The sequence below is a fragment of the Paramormyrops kingsleyae genome, chromosome 19 (assembly GCF_048594095.1).
Source record: "Paramormyrops kingsleyae isolate MSU_618 chromosome 19, PKINGS_0.4, whole genome shotgun sequence".
Taxonomy (NCBI): Eukaryota; Metazoa; Chordata; class Actinopteri; order Osteoglossiformes; family Mormyridae; genus Paramormyrops; species Paramormyrops kingsleyae.
In genome coordinates this window covers 21,368,491-21,396,480 of record NC_132815.1, presented here as the reverse complement: position 1 = coordinate 21,396,480, position 27,990 = coordinate 21,368,491, and the positions used below count along the sequence as shown (strand labels likewise).

General features: G+C 45.3%; 4 protein-coding genes across 8 annotated transcripts in view; 2 read left to right on the top strand and 2 right to left on the bottom strand.

Moving 5' to 3' along the window:
* The first annotated feature begins 3 nt into the window (after nt 1-3).
* paplnb (papilin b, proteoglycan-like sulfated glycoprotein) lies at nt 4-11,964 on the top strand. The gene is made up of 13 exons (XM_023843142.2): nt 4-139; nt 878-940; nt 2,037-2,158; nt 4,773-4,833; nt 5,149-5,251; nt 5,446-5,576; nt 6,777-6,906; nt 7,416-7,542; nt 8,950-9,143; nt 9,452-9,626; nt 10,039-10,123; nt 10,896-11,022; nt 11,176-11,964. The coding sequence occupies exons 2-13, from the start codon at nt 884-886 to the stop codon at nt 11,505-11,507; spliced, it is 1,644 nt and encodes a 547-aa protein (XP_023698910.2). The 5' UTR covers nt 4-139; nt 878-883; the 3' UTR covers nt 11,508-11,964.
* A 966-nt stretch (nt 11,965-12,930) lies between these two features.
* LOC111859962 (cofilin-2) lies at nt 12,931-16,748 on the top strand. The gene is made up of 4 exons (XM_023843171.2): nt 12,931-13,061; nt 14,230-14,537; nt 14,660-14,736; nt 15,768-16,748. Exons 1-4 carry the CDS (start codon nt 13,059-13,061, stop codon nt 15,878-15,880), a joined length of 501 nt encoding a protein of 166 aa, XP_023698939.1. The 5' UTR covers nt 12,931-13,058; the 3' UTR covers nt 15,881-16,748.
* Nucleotides 16,749-19,072: 2,324 nt separating this feature from the next.
* Nucleotides 19,073-22,251, bottom strand: vti1b (vesicle transport through interaction with t-SNAREs 1B). Its single transcript, XM_023843170.2, has 6 exons — nt 21,993-22,251; nt 21,400-21,458; nt 21,105-21,308; nt 20,277-20,450; nt 20,138-20,199; nt 19,073-19,817 (listed from the first exon to the last, which is right to left on the bottom strand). The coding sequence occupies exons 1-6, from the start codon at nt 22,087-22,089 to the stop codon at nt 19,724-19,726; spliced, it is 690 nt and encodes a 229-aa protein (XP_023698938.1). The 5' UTR covers nt 22,090-22,251; the 3' UTR covers nt 19,073-19,723.
* Nucleotides 22,252-23,129: 878 nt separating this feature from the next.
* The window catches only part of LOC111859957 (alpha-actinin-1-like), a 30,081-nt gene continuing 25,220 nt past the window's right edge, over nt 23,130-27,990 (bottom strand). For 2 of the 5 annotated variants that reach the window (XM_023843161.2, XM_023843160.2), the window contains exons 18-21: nt 27,577-27,723; nt 26,131-26,211; nt 24,593-24,751; nt 23,130-23,607 (exon numbers count right to left, since the gene is read on the bottom strand). In XM_023843161.2, the coding sequence (XP_023698929.1) occupies nt 23,449-23,607; nt 24,593-24,751; nt 26,131-26,211; nt 27,577-27,723 (546 nt within the window). In that variant the 3' untranslated portion in view covers nt 23,130-23,448. Of the gene's footprint in view, nt 23,608-24,592; nt 24,752-25,646; nt 25,713-26,130; nt 26,212-27,576; nt 27,724-27,990 lie in introns of all 5 variants that reach the window. The other 3 variants (XM_023843163.2, XM_023843162.2, XM_023843164.2) reach the window with 2 other exon arrangements.

Genomic DNA, 27,990 nt, shown 5'->3' with positions numbered 1-27,990 from the left:
AAGGAGTTAAAAGTAACCTGACACTTGATGCCCAGTGAAGCTGTTTCTGAGCATTAACTCCAGGGACCCAGAACCGTTGTTCATACTTGCTGTGAACCAGGTGGTCAGAGAGCATCCAGGAAAAGCTCAACAGCACAAGGTATGGTGATACTCATATATTACCTACATAAAAACCTGCCAGAACGGCTTTATTTATTCATAATATCAATAACAATATTCTTTTTATCAGATGTATTTTTCATTTTTCTTTCTTTTTTTTAATTCCTTTTGTTCATTCTGTCATTAACGAAACTAAACAGCTGCTGTAATTGTATATTACTATTAAAACATTGAAATAACAGAACTACAATAATAGTTTTGTCAATGTCAAGTTGTATTTTACAGTTGTACAGGATATCCATAGATAATGGCTAACTTTACATTGCTAGTAATTTAATGCTTGTAAATGTCTTTTCTTAATGTAAAAAAGCGTAATATGTGCGAATCAGCATCAAACAAACTTTGTATAGAATGATTTGGAATTGAAATCTGTTGCATTTATACTAACAACATCATTAACCAAGAACCTCAGCATGGGAAATCCTAAGTTTGCAGATTTAATTATCAATACAACCATTAACAGATGTTACAGTGATACCCAGACCGATTTCACTAAGGAGTAAAAAGAATAACAAATTCTCAATTATTCAATTTAGCTAATTATTCCTAACATGCCCTGAAATCCTGACCAAAATCATTGGTCAAGTTTTAATAGAACACAAGACCAGAAAAATGTGTAAGTTCTAAGATCCTGGCAGGAGGCAGGTAGGTGGTGACAGGTCGCGATCCACAGCCATCGTTTCTCGCAGCGTGAGTAATGACGCCATTTGTGTTGCAGTGAAGCATGAGGATCCTGCTGGCTCTGGCTGTTCTCCAGGTCATTCCTGGTCCATCCCTTCAGGTGAGCAGCACGCTGTTTAAAACACCACTGGGTCTGATGCAGTGAGACCTTCATCGACCCCATGCTGAGAGTTACTGCACATGCACTTCTGACAAGACAGTCAGGTCATTCCTGATGCAGCTGTACACCGTTCAGTTCTGGGAAGAAAAATATATAGGGATGCTTTAATATATAAAATAACCAAAATTACAGGTGACTCTATGAATAGCCCTCCTTTATCCATTATGTGCTGTGTACAGTTTCTTCTACATGTATTCAAAAGTATGGGGGGCTTGGGGTTTGGGGGGGAATGATTCAGTGCTTAGCACTGTGGGGATAAGAGGTTCACCAGCCCTCTGTTAGTGTGGATACATGCAGTAAGGTAAATGTTGCCCTTAGTGTGTGTATATGTGTGTATGTGTGTGTGTGACCAAATGTCCCCACAATGTGATAAATTTCAACATTGTGGGGACCATAAAAATCTGTGACTGCAATCAAAAAACTAAAAATGCCAAAAGACGTGTTTTATTTATGGTTAAGGTTAGGGCTGGGTAGGGGTTAAGGTTGTCATTTTTAAGATTAGGGTTTTGCCTATAGAAATTAATGGACAGTCCCCATAAAGATATGAGTACAGGTCTGTGTGTCTGTCTGTCTGTCTGTGCGTGTGTGTGCATGCATGTGTGTGTGTGTGTGTCTGTCTGTGTGTGTGTCTGTGTGTGTGTGTGTGCGTGTCTGTCTGTCCGTCTGTGCGTATGTGTGCGTGCGTGCGAGGGACTGGCATCTGTTCTAGCGTGTTGCCTGCCTCATGGTTTCGGATGTGTGGGCCGGACTCCTTCTCACTGTTCCACAGTTTAATGGTTATAGGTAACTATTGAAAACGAATACATGGAGTATATGCACATACTATGTCTGCATGGATGTTACCTCATAAGCTGTTTAAGGTGGTGATGGGAGAAACGAGACCTTGAAGCATGTGGTGTGTGGGATTATCATACCCTGCCAATCACTGCTTGGATTAGTCCACTTATCACTAAATACTAACTAATGAGAATGGAGTAACCCACTAACCCCACCCACCGCTCTATAGTGATACATGTGTGGTTATCTGCTTGTCCAGTTGGGTGTTCTGTCACGTGTGTCATCGGCCCTCGCCTATGAGTCCTGGGGGTCCTGGGGGCCGTGTAGCCGCAGCTGTGGCACCGGTGTGACCAAGAGGACCCGGCAGTGTAACGTGCAGAGGTAAGCTCGCACACATGGGGGGCCATCAAATGGTGAAACCCTGTATCCACGACATACACATATACATTCACCATTCATCTTAGTCGTCCAAATACATTATTTTTCCAGTAATACAGTGCTCACAGAAAGCCTTGCACAGGACTCGTGCTTATTTCAGTAAAAATACCACAAATTTATTGAAACCCAAATTATAGTTCTAAAAGAGGCGCTTTAAGTTAAAAAGTTCCTTGACAAGCAGTCTTAGTGGGTGCTTTTTAATTAGTAACACCTTTGCAATAACATAAAGCACCAAACGTTTGTGTTTAGTATCCCTTTGGGAGCCAATGACTACAATTGCAATTAACAGCAAAATGGCAAGAAAAAAACTGACTGAATCAGTCAAAATAATCATAGCACTTAATAAAAAGAAAATGTCTGGGCGGAAAATGTGTGCAGATATTGTTGAAATTGCTTGTCAATGGACTTTTGTTATGAAAGCAATGAATTTGCAACAATTTTACAGAGTTAAGCAAGCATCCCAAGACTTTCTGCGAGCGCTGGACATGTGATCGCATTATAGAGCCTCAGATTCACTCATGGCTTCTTTTGTACCATGGTAAAGTGATATTCTACCCTGAACTGTCACAGAGCTATCTAACTTCAAGTATAGTGGAGGTGTAAAATTTAATTCTGCGCTGCACGTAGAGAGCACACCTGGCTACTCCCAGGCGGTCATAACACACAGCTTATAAATGCAGTGTTTTATTTAGAAAATCCCCTTTTCACACTCTGTACGGGAGCCAGATTTACTGATGTGGTCATCATTGTTCTGGTTCACATTTGGTATGAACTGCATTTTAATGTGACCTCCAGAAGCTCGGTATGTGTCAGTCCGCTGCGGACGATCAGCGACCTGCAGACAGGGCTACAGAGCAATTAAAATAATTAATTAAATGAGCTGGTGCTGAAATTTAATAAATATATGGTACAGCTGAATTTCGCCCAAAGAGAGGTTTGGGAGCTGAAGTGACGCTCATCTAGCCATCAGTAACTTTTTGGAGAACAGAAGAGATTCTTTTACGTTTTTATTGTCTTACTCTTAATTTACATATTACATAATACCTAAACTCACCCAGTAATGTTTATAAGGAATGAGTGCACATTTTTTTTCGATGTAAATTAAAAATGTATGAAATTTCAATATATCTTCTGAAAGGTGACTGCTGTTTTTCCTTTAATGCTGATGTAAGTGCTGGTTCCTCATGCCTGGGTTTAGTTCCCAGTGAGTTTCTGTGAAGCAGCCTGAACTCGGCTCTCTTGATCTGAACTCCTTCGGTTGACTTGGTGCAGGTCTGAACCATGGTTTGATCTCGAGATGTGAGCTTGGGTGTTTTATCCAGCATAGTCACCCAGGAGGCCTGGGGCAATAGGTGGTGACGTGTCAGACTCTAGCGTGATGTTTTGACTTGTGGTCTTCCATATGGTGGTCTGTAATTGAGTGTTATGCTATAAAGTTATTTACGGAAATTAAAAAAATCCAGAGTTTATCACTTAGCAGCAGATGTCTGGCTTCCATGGCTGGCATTATGGGAAACTAATGCAAGTGGTGTTAAAGTGCGTCACTAAAAATGCCATTTGACTCTGCAGTCTGGAATATAAAGTTCTGGAAAAAATTAAGAGACCACTTCATATATATATTTTTTTTAAATCTGCATTTTTTAATCCTGGTTTAATTCTGGTCCTGCTGGCAGAAGGCTACACACAGGATGCTTCCAGGCTCAGAGTATCTAAGACAGCGGTACACAAGAATAAGGTGAAGCAGGAGACACCGGGAATGACCAGAAACCAGCCGAGTAAAAGGCGGAAGTGACTTTCTAATGCCAGAGATGACCGTTAACTTATCTGACAGTTTCTCATGAATCGGAGGATGACATCAAGTGACCTTCAAAGGGAATGGGGAAACATTAAGTGCAGGTGTGAGGTGCACTGATAGGACAGTTCATATCAGGGTCCTAGAAGCAGGACTGAGGTCCCATAAAGCAAGGAAGAAGCCCTTCATTAATGAGAAGCAGAGAAGAACCAGGCTGCAGTTTGCAAATAAAATATAGATCATTCACAGACACACACCCATAAACTAAGAAATGAGTGAGGTCTCGTAATTTCTTTTGGAGCAATATAAGGGTTGTGGAGGAACTATAGGCTTAGATTATATGTTCAGACATGTTTTGTTTTGTCCAAGTCTTCAGTTATATCAGGTCAGAATAAGATGCATAACAACAGGACTTTGACAATGACCACTTGGCACTGCTGTTACTGTAATACGGACTGGTCACATTTTGAAGATTAGGATGGCGACAGATTAACCCTTGCCAATTCATCTCTACTCAGGTTTATTTCGAGATCCTTCATTAATTTTGTTGGTGATGTGGGTCACATGACCAAGTTGATCATTGTTAAACGTTTCCAGGCTTCTGTATGCGTTTGTAATTGGTGCACATGCTGATTGCAGTCAGCTTCTGCTGCCCAGCACTGACTGATAATACGATGTGATCTTTGAGTGAAGAAGCAGCAGACAAGCTGCCGACAGTAAAACATTCAGCATTCAGGGATTCGCGTCTCTGCCTTGTCCTGACAGGCAAGATGGAAGAAACAACTGTGTGGGCGCTGCCAAGGATCACCGCGCGTGTAACACGCAGGTATGACACACACACACACACACACACACAGGCACTCAGTGACAGTTCACAGTATATCCCAATGCTGTGGTGGACAAGGCTTATAATACAAGTGTGTCTCCATGCAAATTTCAAGTCAGGTTACTATATTTACACTAAAATTTAACTAATCATTTCATGAATATCAGAACTTGTCCCTCTGACAAAAGTAACAATTAGAATTATAGTTATAAAAAGTAAATCTTGCTGATCATTTTGACATGTTTGGTTTTAGCGTGCATGGCTTGCAGTGAAGGACTGTTCACTCTTAGAAGTGACTCTCTGTGGTCAATGCAGGAGTGTCCAGTGGGGTCCAGGGACTTCAGAGAGGAGCAGTGCTCACAATTTGATGGGACAGACTACGATGGGAAGTTCTACACCTGGCTGCCGTATTATGGAGGTATGGGGGGCTTTAAAACAGGCGGAGACTGATGCAGTCTGGGTAAGAATGTGATAATGGACAGGGATGTTAATACAGGGACCAGGCAGCTGTTTATCAGAATACTGGGCCATATACTGTATTTACATAGATGAATGCAGTTCAATGGTGTTATGTCTGATATTATGTGTGTGTGTGTGTGATCATCCTGGTAGCTGCAAACCCCTGTGAGCTGAACTGCATCCCCAGAGGAGAGAACTTCTTCTTCCGGCACCGCCCCACCGTGGTGGACGGCACCCCGTGTTACCCAGGCCGCAGGGACATCTGCGTGGAGGGGGTCTGCCAGGTGGATGGAACAGCTGCAGGAATGCTGCTCTCAGACTGCCGTAAAATGGGAGAGAGGCGAGGACTAGGGGGAGATGGGGACAGAGGAGAGCAAGGGGGCGAGGGGGGAAGGGGACAGAGGAGAGCAAGGAGATGAGGGGGGAAGGGGACAGAGGAGAGCAAGGGGATGAGGGGGGAAGGGGACAGAGGAGAACAAGGGGGCGAGGGGGGAAGGGGACAGAGGAGAGCAAGGGGGCGAGGGGGGAAGGGGACAGAGGAGAGCAAGGGGGCGAGGGGGGAAAGGGACAGAGGAGAGCAAGGGGACAGAGGAGAGCAAGGGGACAGAGGGGGGCAAGGGGGGAAGGGGACAGAGGAGAGCAAGGGGGCGAGGGGGGAAGGGGACAGAGGAGAGCAAGGGGACAGAGGAGGGCAAGGGGGCGAGGGGGGAAGGGGACAGAGGAGGGCAAGGGGGCGAGGGGGGAAGGGGACAGAGGAGAGCAAGGGGACGAGGGGGGAAGGGGACAGAGGAGAGCAAGGGGACAGAGGAGAGCAAGGGGGGAAGGGGACAGAGGAGAGCAAGGGGGCGAGGGGGGAAGGGGACAGAGGAGAGCAAGGGGACAGAGGAGAGCAAGGGGGGAAGGGGACAGAGGAGAGCAAGGGGACAGAGGAGAGCAAGGGGGCGAGGGGGGAAGGGGACAGAGGAGAGCAAGGGGCGAGGGGGGAAGGGGACAGAGGAGAGCAAGGGGCAAGGGGGGAAGGGGACAGAAGAGAGCAAGGGGGCGAGGGGGAGAAGCTTCTTCTGCTGAAGCCCATCCTCAGTTGTCAAAAACTCTTCAATTCAATTCAATTCAATTTATTTTTATATAGCCCTTTTCACAAGAGAGTCGTCTCAAGGCGCTTTTCATGTATGTGTTGTGATACATCACAACATCATTAGAGAGAGTATTACAGAACTGGAAAAAGAAAGGAAAGAAAATAAATAAAGAAAGCCAAATGGCAACGGAGAGGAGGATTCTTGTAGCCACCTGAATGACATGGGGTTACTGACCTGACCTCTGCTGTCCCCGCTGTTGGCACCGTGCTGTATTACCATTGGCAGGCTGAGAGTCACATGGTCCCTGAGACACACAGAATCATTGGTGTACTTGTACACAGGCATTAGAAGCTGCTTTGTCTTTTCACTGATCTCTTTGGCTCCCCTTTGCTGTCTTTCCATCCCCAGCCTCAGCTGATTATCCAGGAGAGCAGGTTTGGTGAGGAGAACAACCGGTACCCTCCTCCAGGCAGCCAGAGGGTGGCGGTCACATGGAGCTCCGGGCGCTGGTCTGCATGCAGCACGGAGTGCGGACCAGGTAAATATCATGCACAGCTAAATGTGCAGGCAAATTCTGGCACAGGTAAATTTCCAGGCACAGGTCAATGTTTGGCATATTCTGGGACAAGTTTCACATTTTTTATACATTCAGTACCAGTCAAAAGTTTGGACAAACAAAGGTGAATGATAGTGTCCCTCATGAAAGTGGCGTAGAGGAGACAGTAGGGTCAGCCAGTCCCTGGAGCATTTAGGGTTAAGGGTCTTGCTCCATTGGTAGCATCACTCTGCTGACCCAGGGATTTGAACCAACAACCTTCTGAGTCTGAGTCCTGAATCATTTCTTTTTGTGTGACTCTTTTTTCATTAGAGCACATAGGATATTCCATATAGGATATATTATAGTTTTGATGTCTTTATAATTATTCAAAAATGCAGAGAAGAGTACAAGTAAACGTTTCTATGGGTAGGGGTGTCCAAACGATTGTATAGTACTATATGAATGGTGAGCTTCACATGTAACCTTTGACCTCTGACACCTCCGATCAGGTTACCAGTCCCGTCATGTCTTCTGCACCAGCAATGGCCTCGCTGTTGCTGAACACCTTTGCTCCGCCATGGCGCGACCCCCAACCAACCGCACGTGTGAGGTGCGGGAATGCAGCAGGACGTACATGTGAGTGTGGATGTCCTACGACGGGGCATTAATTCAGCACTAGAAAGGAGCAGAAGGTGTGAGAGAGCTCAAGATTTGACTAAAGAAGCATAACTGGAAATTAATATAAAGTGGTACCTCAGTTCTCAAACACATTAGAACTCAAATTTCTTAAAAGTCGAACCAACCAGTTTGAAAAAAAAAGACCTAGAACTCGATCTGAATCTCAGAAGTCAAACCGTGAACACCGACCTAAGATAACTTGTACACGCGAGGAAATGAGTCACGCGGCACGTCTCTCAGCGGAAACAAAGGGTAACGCTTCAGTCTCAGCCTCGCATTCGCTGTGATAGCATCCTGCATGTTTACACTAGCTGAATACATATATTTAGACAGTAAAAATACATTTAGACAATGATAGACAGTAACAGTAATTATTATTATATAATAAAATACATTTAAAAATGAAGATTTCTTATTAATTATTTTAATATTAATAATAATTTAATGATAATTAAATTAATTTAATTATAATAATATTGTCGTGCCCAGTGGGGACAGAGCGGAGACAAAGGCGCAGACTTCAGGGTATCGGGGAATACGGGGTTTAATTACAGGTAAGGCAGGCAAAATGCAGATGGACAATACAATGGCCGGACTGGGGAAACAAACTGAAACGCGGAGGAAATACAGAGGATTAATGACAACAACCAGAAACAGCTGATCACACAGGGATTTCACACGGGGTTAACGAGGGGGCGTGGCACACGGAAGGAGCGGACAATCGGGGCAGACATTGTTTTTTTTTTTGACTTTACACATTGTTTGGATACATTTATTTTCTTACTTTAAAATTACTATTTTTATAAATGTGCTTAGATGTGTTTAGTACAGTATATGCTTTTCTTGTTTTGTCCAGTTCATTTTGTGTTTAAATGCTAAAAAAAACATATTTAGGTGGGAACCAATTAATTGGTTTTCCATTATTTCTTATGGGGAAAATTCGATCAGAACTCTAGCTTTTTAGGATTTGATCCGGAATTCTGAACAGATTAAGTTAGAGTTCTGAGGTACCACTGTATTAAATCATTTAAAGCTTTATTCACTAGTTCAGTCACTTTTATGTGTCCTTACTATGGCAAATGAGGGGAAATGCTTATGTTAGACAGTAGGCCAAACAGCTCGAATAAGGATATAAAGTATAATATTTTAGTAATGCTAATAGATTTGTGCTAAAGTGGTTTGGCTCCTCCTGTATGCAGGTTAGGCTCCTGTCGGTATTAATATCCTGAATGATAAATTGCTGCTCAATCTCCCAGTGATGGGGGCTGCAGAGATGAGAATAACAGAAGAGCCAGCAGAATCTGATTGGTGGTAGAAATGTGTAAATCCTCCACCTCCCTTGACCCCCCCCCGTCTGTGCCCCAGGTACGAGCCTGGGCAGTGGAGTCCCTGCTCGGCCTCATGCGGCGTGGGCGTTCAGACGCGGCAGGTGCCCTGCGTGATCCATGACAAGGCGGGCGGCCAGGTGGTGCAGGACGCCCTTTGTGCCCGCTACACTGCCCGCCCCGCCACCCGGCAGGACTGCCAGATGCCGCCCTGCCCCGACGACCGCTACATGGGTATCTGTCGTTCCTTACTCAGCGTATCACTGATTCAGTTCTGAATTTACTGAACTTCAGGATGGAAACAGTGAAGGGGAACCTCTTGCTTCTGTGTAAAGGCTAGTTTGCTTGTAGGGGAGATCGTCAGTAATGTCAGTCCTTAAATTAACTCCAGTTACCTTCAGTGAGGGATAAAGGATATCACAGTAAATCAGAAGCACATGGGATGGTTCCACTCAGATCTGCACTGTAGATCAGCCAGCTAAACACAGTATAACCAGCGGCTGAAACAGACACTGGCCTCCTGTATCTCTCTGTACTCTCAGTCTACAGTCCGGAGCGTACGAAGGTGTCCGTCGTGAGCGCTGTGCTCGATCCGCTCGGCGCCATCGGCAGCACACACTGCAGCCAGTCCTATTACGGATGCTGCTCCGACGGGAAGACTGAGGCTGGGGGCCTGTATGGGGAGGGCTGCCCATCTGATCTGTGTTCCAGGAGCAGGTAGCCGTCAGCTGCGTCTCTGGGTGCATGTAACCGGAGGGTAGGGGGAGGGGGTGGACCACAATGTGTAGGGGGTGATACTGCATATATATGTTATGTTTCTGCGCTTGTGAATGGATGGATGGATGGTTGGATGTATGTATGTTTTTATGTAATAAATAAAATTGGAGGTAGTCACAGAAACGCAGAAGATTTAACCAAAATGGAAGAATGAATATCAAGAATTACTGTGGATGTATCAGTTTGTCCATCCATCCATCCAACTGGTGTTCCCAGAGAATCAAAGGCACTATGCAATAAAGATACATGCTGTATCCAAAGTCCCAGGAACCTTCACAGTGTCCATCATTTCCACCGCACTGCCACTCTGTGTGCATTATAAGTATGACCACCTTGGGCTGGGCTGTTGCAGGTATGGGTGCTGTCCAGATGGCATGACTGCAGCCCAGGGTCCCAGCAGGGAGGGCTGCCTGAAGAAGGACGTCTACACTGATGTTGTGAGGGTCCATCCTCTCTGACTGCTGCAACTTTCTCTTCTCTCTGAATCTCTGAATGCCCACTGGTCCAGTAAGACTTCAGGCTACACTCAGTGTGTGATCAGCCTGGAGAAGCTGGCTCAGTGCTTTCCAAAGAAACCAGCTTTTGTTGTGTTGATATAAATGCTGGGAAAAATCTAGAAATGTGCATCTCCAGCAGTGTGTGCTGTAAATGCGACCTTCCCAGTCACACTACAATTTGCTACACTGTCAGAAAAACAGTACCAATCAGTGCCTTGGCTTGTGTACTTTTTAAGGTACAGAAATGTGCTCTGAGAAACATCCCAAGCTACAAACAGCATTAATGTACCCCCAATGATACAAAAATGTTCCTCAGAGTCCATTTCTGTATCTTAAAAGGTACAATTACCTACAGCTAAGGGTACAATTGGCAGACCCTTGAGGGTACAGCCCAAGTGACAAGCAAAGGTACTCGTTTTTTCTGACAGTGTACCGCAAGTATTTAAGTGACTCAGTGGTTCCAGTTCTGTCTCTGTTTAAAATCCATGACTGGATAAAGAGCAACCTTCTGTATTTTTATCTTGATATTTTCAACATTAACTTAACTGAGTGCATATCTACATAAAGTCAGGTACCCATGAGAACACCTCTAAGTAGCTGTTGTTCAGTATTTGGGCCGATTGCATTCAGAGGCCAGAGAGCAGAAACCAGACTGGAACTGAACATCGTGTTGCCAGTATCCTGACCGTCTCATTCTCCCACCTGTCATCAGGACCTCTCTGAGCCTCGGGGTGAGTCCAAAGGTGACTGTCACACCAGCACCTATGGCTGCTGCCCCGACCAGGTCACCTGGGCATTGGGCTCCCGCGGGGAGGGGTGTCACAGCCGCGTGAAAGCCGGTAAGCCCCGGTCTCGGCAGGCCTGTTAACAGTGAGAGGCGTCACCAGCCCCCGGTCTCGGCAGAGAATTAACGGCAGGCCTGTTAACAGTGAGAGGCGTCACTGGCATCACTGGAAGCGTCTCACTCTGTGCATCATAACATCTGCTTTCAGATCAGCAGACTATCTGCTCCCTGCCACGCAGCCCCGGCTCCTGCAGCAACTGGTCCTCCCGCTACCACTACGACCCCGCCACCGGCACCTGCTCCCACTTCTGGTATGGCGGTTGCCACGGCAACTCCAACAACTTCCCCACACGCGAGGAGTGCCAGCGGCAATGTGATGGCATAAGGGGAAGCCGGGCGAGCCCCGTCCCGGTGTATGAAATGGGGAGGGTCCGCACTGACCAGAAGGGCCCCGCGTCCAGTGTACGGGGCAGCGGGCGTCGCGTGAAAATGGCCACCATCCTGCGGCGCTCCTCTCCCACCTACCCCGTGCTGGGATAGGCTGGTGTGCGTTGTGACAGCCGCAGACCGTCACCCCCAGCTCCTCTACACCTCGGGCAGGGGGGCTGAATCGAGCAGGCAGGGAATGACTGACATTCTACCCTCCCTACTGAACGTGCCCTCTCACGGATAGTGTGGGTGGTGTAGGGGGAAGGAATCTCAGGACTGGTGGCAGCCATATTGGATAATAGTCAGTGCTTTGCGTTTCACATTCCTGCCTCATTCATTCAGCAGACGGCCATATTCAGAGCTAAGGTCCTGTAATATCAGTGTATCAACAACGGAGAGCGGTGAGAGATCAGTGGTATAGGTTAGCAGTTAGCTTTGGCTTTGACTAGCCCTGTTATCAACCGCCTGCAGAGTTAAACCACTAAGTTATACAGGGCCTCTTACACATCTATTTCACAGGATGACTTTTTTTTTGTAATTTCTGTCAATAAATTGATCTCATGAAGAATTTGCTGGATTGTGTGACCTTTTCCTGTTTTTTGATTTCCTTTGGGGAGAAATACACATTTTTTCTAATAATTGTGACACTACAGTATACATTTTACATAAGACAAGAAAACTTTATTCATTCTGAGGGAAATTATTGTGTCAACTCTTACCGTACAAGAATAGAACAACACAGCTTAAAAATACCAAAAATATAGAGATTAATAAAACACAGTAATATAATATAGAATAAGGAATAGCCTTCAATACAAGTATAAAGACAACAAAGGATAAAAAGACGTGGCATGTAAGAAGGAAGAGCCTGGTCTGTACTACTTTCACTGAAATAACTACTAAGTATAAAAAAAACAAGATCTTTCCAACTTTGGACCAATGTTGAATGTTCATAAAAGAAAAAAAACTTTTAAAAATCTACTCACAAGCCAATAAGTGCATTATTTGCACTTAGAAAACTAAATATTTACAAAAGCTGGACAGACATTCAGCAGGAACTTTATTAGGCATAATCCTCCACAGACTTTACTCAGCAGTATATGAAAATGCAAGGAGGGATCACCAAACAATAAACCAAATACACACATTGTGATATTTTACATATATTTCTTCACATTTTTGCTCCTGTTTCTTCGACCAGTCTCCATGAAATAGATAGATAGACAAACAGACCAATAATAGATAGATAGATAGATAGATAGATAGATAGATAGATAGATATATAGGGTGCTGCAACCATTTGCAGTGTTGTATTAAAGTGACTGTAGTGACAAGTGAGTAATATGTTGTGGTTAGATTTTCAACCATATTTCTTCTTTGATCTGTGTTGTACGTTCAGTTGAAAGCCAGCACATGCCGTTACCTGTGTGCTACGCCGGCGCCGTTTCCAAGGGTCAGACCACTAGCGGAGTGACCCATGCAGGGTGACACGGCGGCGGCGCGTGCGTGCGTGCGCGCACGCGGGGGTGTCGCACACTCCGACGTGCTCGTGGGGCGGTGCTGTCACACGCGTCCACTCCCGCCCCCACCCCCCATGCATTCCCAGTTTACCGCCGTGATCCGTGCACTGCGCTCCTAACAGCGGTCCGGTCTCCGGGAATCATGGTAAGCAGGCGCTCCGCCGCAGGGGACTGCGCGCTTTTATCAGGCTGATCATCCTAAAGGCGCCGCGCATTAGCGGCCGGCGGGGTGTCACGGGACCCTGAAAGGCACCGAAATAAACGGGAATGTGCATTATTAAAAGTTAGGATCGGTGTTCACATATATGCACCTCGGGCCTCTTAAGCCCTCAGGCGGCCATTTTAACCTAATTTTAGCTGAGTAAACGGGTCCAGAGTCATAATAACTAAAGTTAATAAAAATGTTTTTTCGCCTAAATCCTTTATATCAGTACTGATGTAATGATTCTATATGAAACTTTATATTTGTGTATAATGATTTTTATATACCTTTACATTATTATTATTATTATCATCATTATTATTATTATTATGGCGGCAAACAGCTGGTGAGAGCCGGTGCTTGCCCTGCGGCGATCGGCAGGCGGTCTGCGGTTTCTCCGCCCCCGCAAGCCGCACCATCCGCGCTCTGGTCACTGCGCTTTTCCTTGATAAATGCAATGCTTTCCCCTCCTTCTAAAAATACCACGTGTGTATTAACTAGGCTCGGTTACTGACAGACGCCTAAAAGACTCGTCACTCCGTTTCATACCGTCCTCACTTGTAATTAAGAGTTTGACTTGTCTTGGTTCTTACTAATAATTTACCTCAACATGGCACCCAAAGTCACACCCATCGGCAGAGCACAATGTCATTTATATATAAAATAAATTTGACTGCCAAGATAGTAACTGGTTATTTAGAAGCTTAAAAAATAGACTAACCAGGCAGCAAAAGTAGATACTCTGAGGGATGTCAAGCAGTGAATTTGCTGTGGATATAGTGTTATGGATAGAATCAAGGGCGCTCAGTGTTATATTCACAGTTCGGGTTAGAGGAAGACTCTCCCTAAGACACTGGCTGACTGCTATGGTCATGAGCTATTTCAGCTCTGACTCTTATGCTTAACTATGTGAAGGGGATAGGTGAGGATGACAGTAAGGCGTGACCTGTGGGAGATGGGCAGTTGGATCATTTTTGGGTGGGTTGGATTTATACCTGTGTTATAGTATTTCCTAGATACAAAAAGAACACATCTAGGTTATGTGGCGTTTTACGTTACGACTGTGTGTGAAATTAAGCACCAACTCAGCTGTGCTGCTCCCGTCCACCAGGCCTCGGGCGTCACAGTGAGCGACGAAGTCATCAAGGTGTTCAATGACATGAAGGTGCGCAAGTCCTCGTCGTCCGAAGACGTCAAAAAACGCAAGAAGGCCGTGCTGTTCTGCCTCAGCGACGACAAGAAGAAGATAATTGTGGAGGAGGACAAACAGATCCTCGTTGGTGACATCGGGGAGTCGGTGCACGACCCGTACGCCTCGTTCGTGAAGCTTTTACCTCTCAACGACTGCCGCTACGGCCTCTACGACGCCACATACGAAACAAAGGAGTCAAAGAAGGAAGACTTGGTGTTTATATTTTGGTATGTTTGTTGCCTGGGTGAGGTCGTTACGTTTGGTCGTTGAAAGAGAATGTGGATGATGGATAGGTCTGCTTTAGAGATTTCTGTTCTGTCTCCATTCATGATCGACTCTCACCTCACAGGGCCCCTGAAAATGCCCCTTTAAAAAGTAAGATGATCTATGCAAGTTCCAAAGACGCCATAAAGAAAAAGTTCACAGGTGAGCTCGCTCCCGGAGCGCTTCCGCTGTGTCTGAAAGAGATTTATAGGGATGAGTCTTCCTGAAAAGTAACTATGGAGGAATGTTCCTGTTGTTTAGCTACTGGATATCCGGGGATGTTTCTTAGCTAAGTGCAGTCTCGGGACCTGGATGGGAAATGGTCCAGGTTCCCGAAAAGCTTGCAGCCCACATTGACTGCTTGGTTAGAGCTTTGCTGTGACACAGAGCCGTGGCGTCATGGGTCGAGCCGGCGTGGTATTTCCCACATGAGGGCGGCTTCACTTGCTCCTGTCCACAGCCATTTGTCATCCTTAAATTGTGGGATACTCGATACTTTGTGATTCACTTGAACTGCTAACCAGGGCTCCCCCATGTGGTCAGTCCTGCCCTCCCCAACTCCATAATAAGCTTTCAACACAATCTAAACATTCTACTAGGCTTGGAATCTTGGCGATAGTATTTGCCAAGGAGGGGTGGGTGGTCTCAGTCATCAAATCCACTCCCATTATGGGTGAATTTTCAAGTGCCCCCCCCCCCCCCATCTGATATCAAAATACTAGAATTTGATACTGCCCAATTATACATTGTACTTTATTGTCCACATTGATCTGCTCACTTTTTCTAACTTAAATATACATCTTCATGTGGGTACTCATTATTGTGTGAACATGCCTGGGAAGTTACAGTACGATATAACTAATAGGATGTGATTGTCTTTCTGCTCGCGAGGGAAGTCCCAGGGGGCCCGTTGTGGTGAAATACAGGTCATGCTGCACATTGTGTCTGAGCTGTGTCATGTGATGTCTGCCATTGTTCTGCTGGGGAAGAGAGGCCCCACACAGGCTAAAGACTGCAGGTGTGCCTCCCGTGGGGGGTGCTTGGGGGGGGGGGGGGGGGGATTGCTAGTGCCCCACACCTGCCAAGAAGGCCTCTGTCCCCATCTGGCCGTGTGTCTGCTACGCTGGTGCTGACTATGCCCTTTGACCCTTTCCTGTTGCCATTACAGTTCCTGGTCTCTCTCCCTCATCCAGGCATCAAGCATGAGTGGCAGGTGAATGGTTTAGATGACATCCAGGACCGCTCCACGCTGGCGGAGAAGCTGGGAGGAAATGTGGTGGTTTCCCTGGAAGGCAGACCTTTGTAAACTGAGAGACACGTGCCATTAGGATCTCCAGCTTCCATCTTATCAGCACTTTTAATATAATTTTATCCAGTTGGAATCTTTTTTTTCCCTTTTTAATTTTTTTTCTGCATGAAGGACCTCTCACAAACTAATACAAAGCCCTACCAGAGATGCCCGTTCTGTATTTCCTAATCCTGGTAGATCACAGAGCTGAATCCCAAAGCATGCTTTCAAGACTAACGCCGTCCCAGAACGAAGCGAGGAAAATGCCCTCCATCGCGGAGAAGGCCGAGGGGTCCGGCGGAACAGAAAAGGCGCCACACGCGTTTGTGCCACACGCTCGCTGAGGCTGTTTTTGCCAAGAGGATAAGAATGGGAGGAATGAGCTTGCTGGAACGCTTCGACTGTCATGACTGCCTACCACCAAGGAGTCTGCCATGGTTGAGCTCTGAGTCTCCTTGGGCTGAGTCTCCTTGGGGTCTGTTAGTTTGACTTCTTTATCCCTGGTGTTTCAGCACCGCAAGACATGACCAGCTATGCAGATGAAGTCCTTTTTGTAAGAAAGCCCTTTTTTTAAATTTAGACCAGACAGGTAAAAAAGAACAGTACTTGTTGAGTTTATGTATTCAGGTATCATAACAGACTAGTTCTTCGTTCATGCTTGTGGAAAAGAGAATTCTTTTGGTTACCTCTGAAGTGTACGCTCGAGAATAAAACCAGTATGAGTGTTTGTTGGAAGAGTTCGGCCTTTGTTGCGAACAGGGAACCCTGACAGAAAAACACATTGTCGAGATTGCAATAATTGTCCAGATAGATCTTCTTCAGGAGTGACAATGTTTCTTTGATTAGCAAAGTCATCATGTTGCAATAAAATTTGTGAGAATTATGACACATTTTGTTGAATTGAACTGGATCGCTACAACATTAACAATTCACTTACACAAGGTAGGTCAAACCCAGGCGGTGTTTAGCGAAACGGCTTTTGGTAAGACGCTTAGCAGCACTAAAACCTCCTTGTGACACATTTCTAAGTATGCAAGCAAGAATAAAGGAATTTGGGATTATAAGCTTTTTGGATGAATCATTAGCTATGGGTCACCTGATCATAGATAATACGTTCATAAAAAATTGAATTCTCTAGACTTTTACCTCGTAGACTAATGAAAGTAATTAGGCATCAGTAGTAGTGTCAATGTGTGTGAATGGAGTGCGTGTGTGCCCTGCGATGGGTTGGCACCCCATCCTGGGTTAGTCTCTGCCTTGTGCCCCATAGCATCCAGACCCTTGGCCATAGACCCTTGGCCATGCATAGGACAATCAGGTGTAGAAAATGGATGTTAACTGTTAAAAATGGCCACAGTCACCTATCAATAAAAATACTTTCACTTGGTTGACAGCAGAGGTCTGCATTCCTGCGGCCCTGGAATGCGGCATTTTTGAATGCAGGAGTGGGTGGGAAGTAACTGATGATGAAATAACTCGCAGGGTCCCACAGAATGAATTAAAATAAGCATTGTTCAAATATATATTTTGTTATTTTATCAAACTTATTGAAGTTCGTGAGTGAACAGAAAGTTACTTTAAAATTTTCACTGAATGAAAGAAAATAGGCTACTATGCCGAATTTGGTTTCTATGCAGCCAGCCTGTCCTGGACGTTCTGCAATGACGTTAGCATTTTGAAAGTCCTTCGTCACTCTTGTGAGCACCACATTAATGACGGCAGAGCACGAAAATCTTTAACGTCTGACGATGTAAGTGCCGGCATAAGCAAAGGTGAATATCATTGTCAAATTAAGTAAGGGAAAGCAGATATTTGGCATTTTTTTCCCATGGTAAGAGACCAGAACAACTTGCCTTTTGCTCGTTTTGACAAATTCAGCAAAGTGCTGTAATACACCGGGAACAAGTCTAGCACTTAAGGGCCCTGTGTGTTCGGTTCCGGGAGGCCAGATTACACTGACATTCACTGCAAATGCAAGCAAATCAAAAAAAGTGACAAGTGGAATGAAAGATAAAACCACAACAAATGTGTGGATTTTATTACTGCAAACACTGGCGGTAAAACATGCCCATGTGTGACTAGCCTACTGTGTGTGAATCATGGCCTCTTTTCACTGTTAAACACTGAATTTAACCCATTTGTTGAGGCTACAGGTTTATTCCTAACCTGAAAATAAGCATAATGAAATAAAATGTATTTCTCCTTAGATTTGGACAAAATGTGACAAAGTTCTGCAGGAGTGGAACAGAATCTTATGGCTGTGGGCGGGATTTAAAATTCTGTCTTGTGCAGACCTCTACTTATTGATCAAATTCGGGGATAACAGTGACTGCCGGGCCACACCTGTTTATGGAGCGCACACATTCAGAGGGGTCTTCCATCCAGAGCGGTGCGGAGCCGTTGTAAAAATCACTGCTGTGGAATGACTGAACCTGGGTGGAGTCCAGGTCCGGCCGGCCGGCCTCCCATGTGGGGAATGTGATCCGGGGCTGCGGAGTAGCGCTCATCAGCCCGTACTATTTATGGCAAACGCATGCTTTTGTGTCTTGTCATTCTCATCCACAGATGGCCTAACGAGAAGTGCTTATAGCACTCGGCGAGCGGGGAACGCCGTGCGGGAGGGCTTAAGGCTGACCCCAGCTGCGTGTGTGTGAAAGTTTGAACGTTCTCTTCCATGTCACATGAATGTCCTTCATTCCAGAGCCGCACGGCTATGCAAACTGGCATCGCCATCTCGCCCGTGATGTGTGACTGAGGGCTCAGCGCTAGGGCACGCCGTCCTTGATGGTATGTGGGATGGCAGCGACTCGCCTGTCACACCAAACCCAGTGAGCCAGCCCCGCAGTGCAGTAAGGACTGAGCGATGCAAATCATAACAGTAGAGTTTAGTTATAAACATGCTGTATAAACAACCCTGCAAGGCACCCAAAAGGAAAAACCCAAAAGTGGAAAGACTGACATATCTAGCAAGTCTTCAAAGAAACTAGCAAACGGGTGAAGAATGTTTTGCCTGACGGGGTAAAAAAAACACTAGCCGGCATGTGTTACATAGCAGAGTGTCTTACATCACCGTTACCTCTCTGATTACAGTACTTCAAAATCACCTTATAATTAACACGTTCACAAAATCCACTCGTGACAGATCAGAACTGCGCTCCGTACCATGTTTTCTCAGCAAAAGACTTCAAATGATGCCACTATCAATCAAAATCAATCAGTTACAGGTAACCCCACAGGACAGAATTTATTTAAAAGAAAATGCAAGTTAGTTATTCATTAGTGCCTTTTATATCGAATCATAAGTTATCACGTGTCTCTGTAACATTAACATCTCCGTATTTACAGTATTGCTCGAGTTGACAGAAGCTACAGTCATTTGGGAAAGGGGGGGGGGGGGGGGGGGGGAGTTAGGGGCTGTGCGGGCACACCAAGACAGCCACACCTTTAGGGGGCGCTGTCTGTGCTCGGCAGCAAATTCTGGCACTTACAGGCGATATAAGGATAAGGGGGAAGGGGGACTTCATTCCCCAGTCGCTGTAAGAGCACCAGTCAGCCACCCATTTCATGCGTCTACATCATAGGTGGTAAAAAACCAGCTTGGAATAATGCTCCCCCTGTAGTCAGAAATCCAGAAGCACATGGCTCTGGCAGTCCATCGGTTCCCCCTGCCCGCTCCTCTGAAGTCATGGAAACACGTATGAAGGAGGATTTTCGGGGGGGGGGGGCATATTGTGCTGGGCCATCCAACCTCTTTGCCAAATTAAGGAACGCAAGGGTGGGGCGGGGGGTGGGTGAGGAACATCATACAGAAGAGTGGCTCAGCTGTGCAACCCATCACATTTAGTTGTGACACACCCCCTCCTAGCGGCGGAAGAACTTGAGGTAGACGACAGCTCCCAGGATGGCCAGCTCCATGAGAATGATGACTGACAGAAGGAGCTTATTAGTCATGAGCCTGTAGGGGGCAGTAAAAGGAGAGGCGGCATGTCAGAATAAGGAAAGCTGGGGGGTGAAGAACCATCTTACAGAAGCGTAGTGCTACGACGGCCACAGGCGATAGCCAAATGCTACAATGGCTTTGGGAAACTGAATCAAAGGGCTAATCTATCCCATAATTCTGTCCTTAAGGGACACATGAGACATATGAAGACGATGAAATACAGGAATTAAGTGCAGTACTTTTCTTAACAGTATAAAAAAATGGCGGAAAGATGAGGGTGCTGAGAGGACAGCCTGCAGCTGAGAGGACAGCCTGCAGCTGAGAGGGTCACTCACCGCCGAGACATGGAACGCAGAATCTTGCGACTGCGACTCAGGTTCTCCCCCGTGTGAATGAGCTGTGTGACAGGGGACAGTCGGTTATGATGATGTCACGCGTCTCCCTAACCTCCCCCTCACATGCTAACCCACTGACCCGGTCACGGGTCCGGTCCAGCTGCTCTCTCTGCTCCCCCAGCTCCTCGATGATGTCGTTGCCAATATTCTCTGTCTCCACGGCGATCCGCTGGCTGCGCTCGATGCTCTGCGTGGCGCGGTGCAAGGACTCCGTACCCTGGAGGAGCAGCGCACGATGGGACTGTGCCTGGGTCTATCACACAGAGACAAGCTGAATCAGGACAAGCAAAGACACACGGTTATTTTCCCAGTGCTTAGCTGATGGCCAATGGTGTGTGTATCAGGGCTCAGCAATACATAAAACATCACAGGTTAACAGGGTTGCCAACTTTGGTCAGTGGGCTGGAGTGAGATTTTCAATTCGAGACAAGTCTGCACACATATTTGTATGTATGTAACGGTTTTATTACAATATAAATAGTCTGTATGGTAAAGAGCTGGCAACCCTTGGTTAAGTTTTGGAGTAGCTGGACACCAGGGGCCTGTACTACGAAGTGGGATTACTGGCTTATCGGGGTAACTTGTCGGATTTAAGGTAGTCTGGGCGAAATGTAAGTGAATGAATATGAAGTCCATTTAAACTGTGGTACCTTAAATCCGACAAGTTACCCGATAAGCCAGCAACCCCGGTTCGTAGTACAGGCCACAGATTTCACAAAAGTTGAATCTCCAAAAAGGATGAAGTTCAATTTAAGTACATTGGAATAGGCTCCCTTATGAAGATTTAAATAAGCATATTTTGGTCACAAGTTCCTCAATCACTGGAAAAATGAAAAGGCCATTGTGGCGCGGCTTCGGCCGCAGTTTGTGGGAAGGCCGCGGAGAGGAATCCGGCACTGGCACTCACACTCTGCTCATTCTGCGAGGCATAGATGCCATAGCTGCCGTGGCCGCTCTCCCCTGGCCGCCCGGAGAAGCCCAGGGACGGCTCGCAGCTTTTCATGTCGCGCTGTAGCTTGCCCAGGTCCCTGCGATACAGGCGCAGCTTCGCCGACATCGAGTTGCGAAAGGAGGAGGGCGCTACACGCAGCTCCTTATCCATACCCTGCAGCTGCAGTCACAAGGCAGGCATATTAGGACCGACCCTTACAATAACAACAGTGTAGAGGACTGAAATCGAATATGTACAAATTTTAATATACCATTTCCTCTGCTTCTCCCACTTTTTCATCAAAGTCTCTGACCAACCTCTTCCTTTCCTCTGAAACAAAACGTAAATAACGTATGACAGTATTTAGGGGTTCAAGCAACAACTGCGCTGGATCCCTACTGTTTTTTTTTTTAACAGTTTTAACTAGGAGTCGAGCATTTTATTACCGCGTCCAGAGAGGATAAAACCTCCTTTATTTTACAGACTGAAGTAAAACCTAATTTCAAGTAGGTAACCTGCGCAGTAACAACGTTTATACCAGAACAAAAACTAATCATTGCATTAATTAGTTGTCGATCTACAACAGCTACAAAAGAAACAGTTTCAGGTGACAATAAAATCGGGAGATCCGAAGCAGCGTCACGTATACAAATGTTAAACTTATTAAACTTATGCTGATGATACTGAAACTGTCTAGGAAGAAGCGACAAGGGCTCGCAATCCCAAAGCAGTTTTTGGCAATCATGCAATGATTACGACGATAATTGACCAAGGTGCCATCATTATAACCGCAAATAGCCAATTCACATGGCATGTTTACATCTCCGCCACATACTTCATTTCTATAATAAGATGAGATGGTACCTCCGTGACATCGCGCAGCTCTGTCCGGCATCAACTTCAGCTCATCATAAAGACTTTTATAGATTTCGTGCAATTTTTCAAACTCCTCCGATGACATTTTACAGTGTTTTATATCTGGCTTGCTGAATGGATGTTTTTTCAAACAAGAAATATTTCCCGATACGCATTTATTGCAGTTGGCCCCGCATTAGAGACCAGAGGAAATACCACAAACTCCAACTTCCGCATTACTACCGAGAGGTCCTTCGCCTGAACTGCTGCCCGATGCTATCCATTAATGTATCATATTTTTTTCTCGAAATAAACGGATTAAAAAACTTTATGATGAGCACATTTGGTAATTAACATATTATGTAATAATACTTATTTCTGTATTCTGTCATACGATTGCCTAATGTACTATTTACATTCAGGCAGCGCTGTTGTTGCCTCAGGTACAAATGTATGCGGTGTGTAGTCTGCTAGTACACCGCTGCCCACCTAATTTAACGATGAATTTTAAATGACAACTTTAAATATTCAAATCGATATAATTATCGACAACAATTGTGAAAACATTTCTGGTCATATATTTATCTAGTCGTCTTTAGCTAAACGAATTTGCATTTGCAGTGCGTCAAATAATGCTTAATTATCGTGTGATCCGAATCACGAATAATTGGAACGACAAAAAAAAAAAAGAGGCGGCATGTGCCCAGTAGCTAGCGGCGTAGCCTGAAGCATCCACTACATCACTTGCATGTCACCGCATCCAGGCACACTGGCGTCGTCTCCAGGTGGCGTCTCTAAATTGCCAGCATTATAAGACGGTATCCACTGCAGTGTGTGCCCAGCGTTATCACTTTTGTTTGCGCCGTGACGCTGGATTAGACAAGTGGTTGTGGAGTATTGCTGGATCTGTATAAGCAATATTAATGGGTATTAATTCAAAAATTAATATTAATGAAATGCACGAAACCAGAGGTCAGAGTAATGTGTAAAGCAATAAGCAGTTTTGATGCAGGAACTGGTTCATTACTAAAGATGCATGTAGGACATGTCCTCTACCATATGACATAAGGTTTGTTGGTGTGTTTATGACTAGACAATGTTCGGACCCAGAAGACAACCAGGAAAAAGTCACAACCACACCACTGGTAGCAATATTTTTTATTTATTTTACCATTTTCATTAAATCAGCTGGAGAAAATACCTTTTGTTCTGTATAATAAAATATGTTACTTTTTTTTCAGAAGAAAAAAGTACACTCCCCTTTTTTTGTAAACTTGAAGAGTGATGGGAGAAGTGGGGGGGGGGGGGGGGTAGGGAGCAGAGATAAGGTGGAACACGTACAAAAACCCAAAAACGTGCTCAGTGGGCTGGGGATGTTGGCTTGTCACGGTGCAGGATTATTATGGCCTGGCAGTGGCGGGGGCGCGGCGAGCTTGAGTCGGCAGGCATGGTGTGCAGGAGGAGTTCAGAGGTCGCTCTCCCCGTACAGGGCAGTGGAGAAGGACATGTAGTCAAGAGCGCCGGGTACAGCATCGCGCCCGGTGTAGGGTGCCATGCGGGCAATGCAGTACTCTGCCTGGTCTGGCGGCAGCTCCCTGCGCAGCTCGTCCGCCAGGATGTAGTTCTGTGGAACATAAGATGATAAGCATTCTGACAGTCTGGGAGTAAATTAAAGGCAGCTTGTGTAATTTGTAGGTCTCCTCCTGTCAACATCTTGGTAGTAATTTTGTCTGTAGCTGATGTTTCCACAAGTTAAATCCCTCATTTTCCATCAACTTTCATGGCTTCACTGAGCAAACTCATGTGTGTATCTTAGACTATTATAACTCCTCTGTTGTTTAAAACATTTCCTCTGTCAATTATTAGTCTACTTTTTGACTATTTCACTACAAAATTTGAATTCACAATAATCCCCTAACAATGTCTCACACTAGCTAAGTACTCAGATGGTCTGAATAATTGTATAATTATGGAATAATAATAAAATATTTGTTATAAAATCATCATTGCACTGAAATGTATTGTGCTAATGAGGGTATCAGCACGGCGTGTTCTCGCTTGCAGATTGGCGACCAATGTGCAAACTGAAAACTCCAGAATCCATGGAAACGGAAGTTTTAGATATGGAAAGAGTGACTGAATGACTGAAGTATGTTGAGATGCAGAAGAACAGACATCTTAAGAGGAGTTTTTAACCGTGAGACACCTGTTTTCCTCTGAAACAGTGACTAATCCTTAATCCTTATCTAAAGACACTTTCCAGACTACATACCAGCTCGCTAAAATAATCTTTTAGAATGTCCCTGCTAGCCTCCTCAGAGTAAAACATCAGAAGATGAATGGACAGATAAGTTTCTTATTGGAAGATACTTTCACTGCGCAACTGATTCTTGTTATTGGTGTTCAATGATGAAAGCACTCTTACATCCACCTCCAGCTTCTTTCAACATGTGCATGTCATCATAGCTAAGATACATTTAATGGTAATTTCCATGGCAGCAGTAAAGGATGACTCCCAGATCTAGCCCTACCGCTCTCCTTTAGTTTTATCCATCTGGCTAAAGCCTTTCTCCATCCACCCGTGACACCCTGCGGGCATCATTACCTACCTTGTCACCTGCCAGCACCTTGAAGGAAGCCATGACCTGATCTGCCGTATCTGTGTCGGCGGCTTCCCGGGACATGAAATCGATGAACGCCTGGAAAGTGACGACGCCAAGCCGGTTTGGGTCCACGATGCTCATGATGCGTGCGAACTCCGCCTCGCTCTGTGAGGGACACGAGCGAGAGAGATTCCGCTTGTGGGGATCACGTATGCTCTTAATACGTGAAAACCTATATCTCCGTGCATTTAGGGACAGATTTAGCAGCTAAAAACAATGACACAATCTACTCAGCATGACTGCTCTTCATTTTATTCAAAGACGTTCCGTGTTACACAATGCCGAATGACTTGTATTTAAAGGTTAATGGAATGAGCTGAGAATGAGCTGGGCAGATCTCCGTCACGGCATCTCGGTGGTTTGGTGAAACGTTTGCTTGTCGACTGGTGTATTACTCAGAAAGCTTAGATAAACTCTGCCCATGGAGTGACTGATCATTCACCCATCAAGAGGAGCCAGTGACATTAGGTGTCTCAGATTACTGAACTGCCTCTTTAAACAAAACAAACCGCCTTGTCATCCCCTTGGAATAATGTGACGAAGTGGGTGCTTTCACAGCCCTGTCATCAAGTCCACTTTTGTTAGTGAGTTTGTTACTCTGTCTTCACATTATCGACACTCACAGACAGAACGCTCACTATAATGTGATTTTGTAAGCTCTTATTGTACTTACAGATTGGCCATTTACACTGAACTGTTAAAAGAAACAATAAACCTTCGCATAGTGCACAGTAATGGAGCTAAAGATATTGAACAGTATCAAAACAAAAAAATAAATCTGAACCAAGACAGTCAATTAAACTGTCCACCGTATGGATAAAGAAAGATTTATGCAGATCGATAACATCAGTTTAACATAATCAACCGCCAAAGGGCCTCTCTCACCTGCTTTTAGGCCATTTAGGCCGGATAACAGAAATAACTTATTGTATGCTAAGAGATACAAGCTGACTGAGATGGATCAGTCAACCACCAGGGGGCATTCAGAACACGGCTTTACCAGGTTATAACCCATGGAGATAAGGCAGGTTTTGAAGTCATCGGCGTCCATCATTCCTGTTCTCTTCTAAGGGGGGGGGGGGATGAAGTATGGCAAACAATCCAAGATGGTAGCAAAAGAATAGGGAATAGATAAGGGATTTCAAAAGAATAGGGAATAGAGGAGAGATGAGGGATCTCAAAAGAATAGGGAATAGAGATGAGGGAGTACAAAATAATGGGGAATACAGGAGATGTGGGATTGATTTATTTTAGAGGTGTAATGGATTAAAGAGAACAGTAAGGAACAGGAAAGGGTCATAGAGGGAAGTTTATATGCAATATTTACATAGTTTTCAGTGTAGAGAAGACAAAAACAGAAATATCAGTTTCGGGGAAATAAAACAGAAGAGAATGGGGGAGGGATTGAAAACAAAAAAAAAAAAAAAACAAGACAATGATTAAACGGGGCACCCAGCGAATGGGGCCACACATTTCTTGAATACCTGTGAGTCGTTGGCCATATCGAAGCCCAGGCTTATCAAGCAGGCCTTGAACTCCTCTGCGCCCAGCGTGCCCGAGTGGTCCTGGGGGCGTGGTCAGCGCATGCAGCCGCGTGTGGTGAGCATCAGGGGTGGGGCCAGGGGGCAGGGGCGGGGTTTTGGGTGTGACATGCAGGTTTATGCGGGTCATGCGGTGAGGTAAGGGAGGGTGAGGAACAGAGACGTGCACAGGAGACAGAGAAGAGAAGCAGAGTGAGAACACAGGTCGTGCACGGCTGTGAGGTCAGTCACGGGGGAGGGGGGCATTGCAGACATGACTCGGGCCCGTTCAGGTTGCTTTTACACTACTGAGTGGCACCAGGGCATGTGACAAACACGGAAGGTTCTAGCCCTTCTCTTTACCAGGATCCATCAGGGCTGTTGGGGTGTGATCGGGCAAACACTGCTATCAATCTAATTAAAAAGTGTTTTGCACAAATCTTATTATTTTCACTCTCTAGAATAGCAGTATCCACTAAATATTATAAAACAAGGTGACCGGCTGAAGCATGCACATCCCATCTGCTCTTCCAGCCATTTGTTCAGTGGAATCTAGAATCAAAATTATGTCCAAATTCTTGTAGTCTATAGTCCTTAATAGTATTTGTTTCTATAGCTGGCTAAATATTTTCTTAAATGAAAATCCAGTACTTTTAATCCCTATGCAATTTGGCCAGTTATGGTCCTTTAACGGCAGCTAATATTTGTATATCTAGGGGATGTTTGCTCATGTTCTCGTATTAAGGCCTCGTTCTTAGTTGGCATGAAGGTGGAGGCACAGCATTGGAGGCATTTGGGTGAGGCAGGGCAGGCAGACAGGCACAGATTTCAGCGCTAAGGGCTTTTTAGATTCAGCTCTGACGAAAGGACAGTGGTACATGGAGCTGGCATTGGAGGTGAGTGTGGCAGACTCATTGTGTGAAGAACCAGCAGAGAAACGAATCTTCATGCATGCAGATCAGCCAGGCTAATTAGCAATACTGCACATTTCATATTAAGACAAAGGATTTTCTGTGGTATTCTTCACTACTTAAGATATCAATATCTTCGTGTCAGTCCTTCCTCATTAATATTACGATATTAACGATTCAAAGAACCTCTGATAAGTGCTTGTCTAATAATCATGGTTTTGAGCATATTAAGATATCTACTGTCCTATGGGTATCAACTCACAAAACATTACAATGTAATCTTAATGGACAGAAACTCCACAAAGCCTAAACCCACAAAAACGTGGAATTCATGTCTCTTAGGCGCCCTCTGAAGGAGAGACAGTGAATAACAAGAAATAAAGCATTTACTCACTAAAAACCTAATGAGACCAGAACTTGAAATGGGCTATCCTTATTTAGCAACTCCTCATTCATTTATAGGTTGCTTTCCCATCCAAAACCACCCCCTTGGACCAACCCGGTCAAAGTGGTTGAAAGAGGCCCGGAACTCGTTCATCTGCTCCTGGCTGATGCCCTTGGCGTCCCTGGTCAGGATCTGGTTCTCGATCTCGTTGATGGTGCGGGCGATGGTCGTCAGAAGCTGCTCCCAGCCCACACGAATGTGCTGAGGGGGAGGTGGACCGAGCAAGAGAGACAGGGGTGGGATAAGCATGAACACTTTTAGCGGAATTGCTGACTCACCAGATACATGATCAAGACCAGGGGTGGGCGATCTTATCCGCAAAGGGACGGTGTGCATGCAGGTTTTTGGGATAACCTTTAGGTCAGCTGTTCAAACCCCAGTTTAAGAACTCTTCTGCCACTCAGTCCTCCAATTAGTAAATGGGCATAATTGAGGAGTTGCAGCGAAAACCCACATTTCTAGATATGC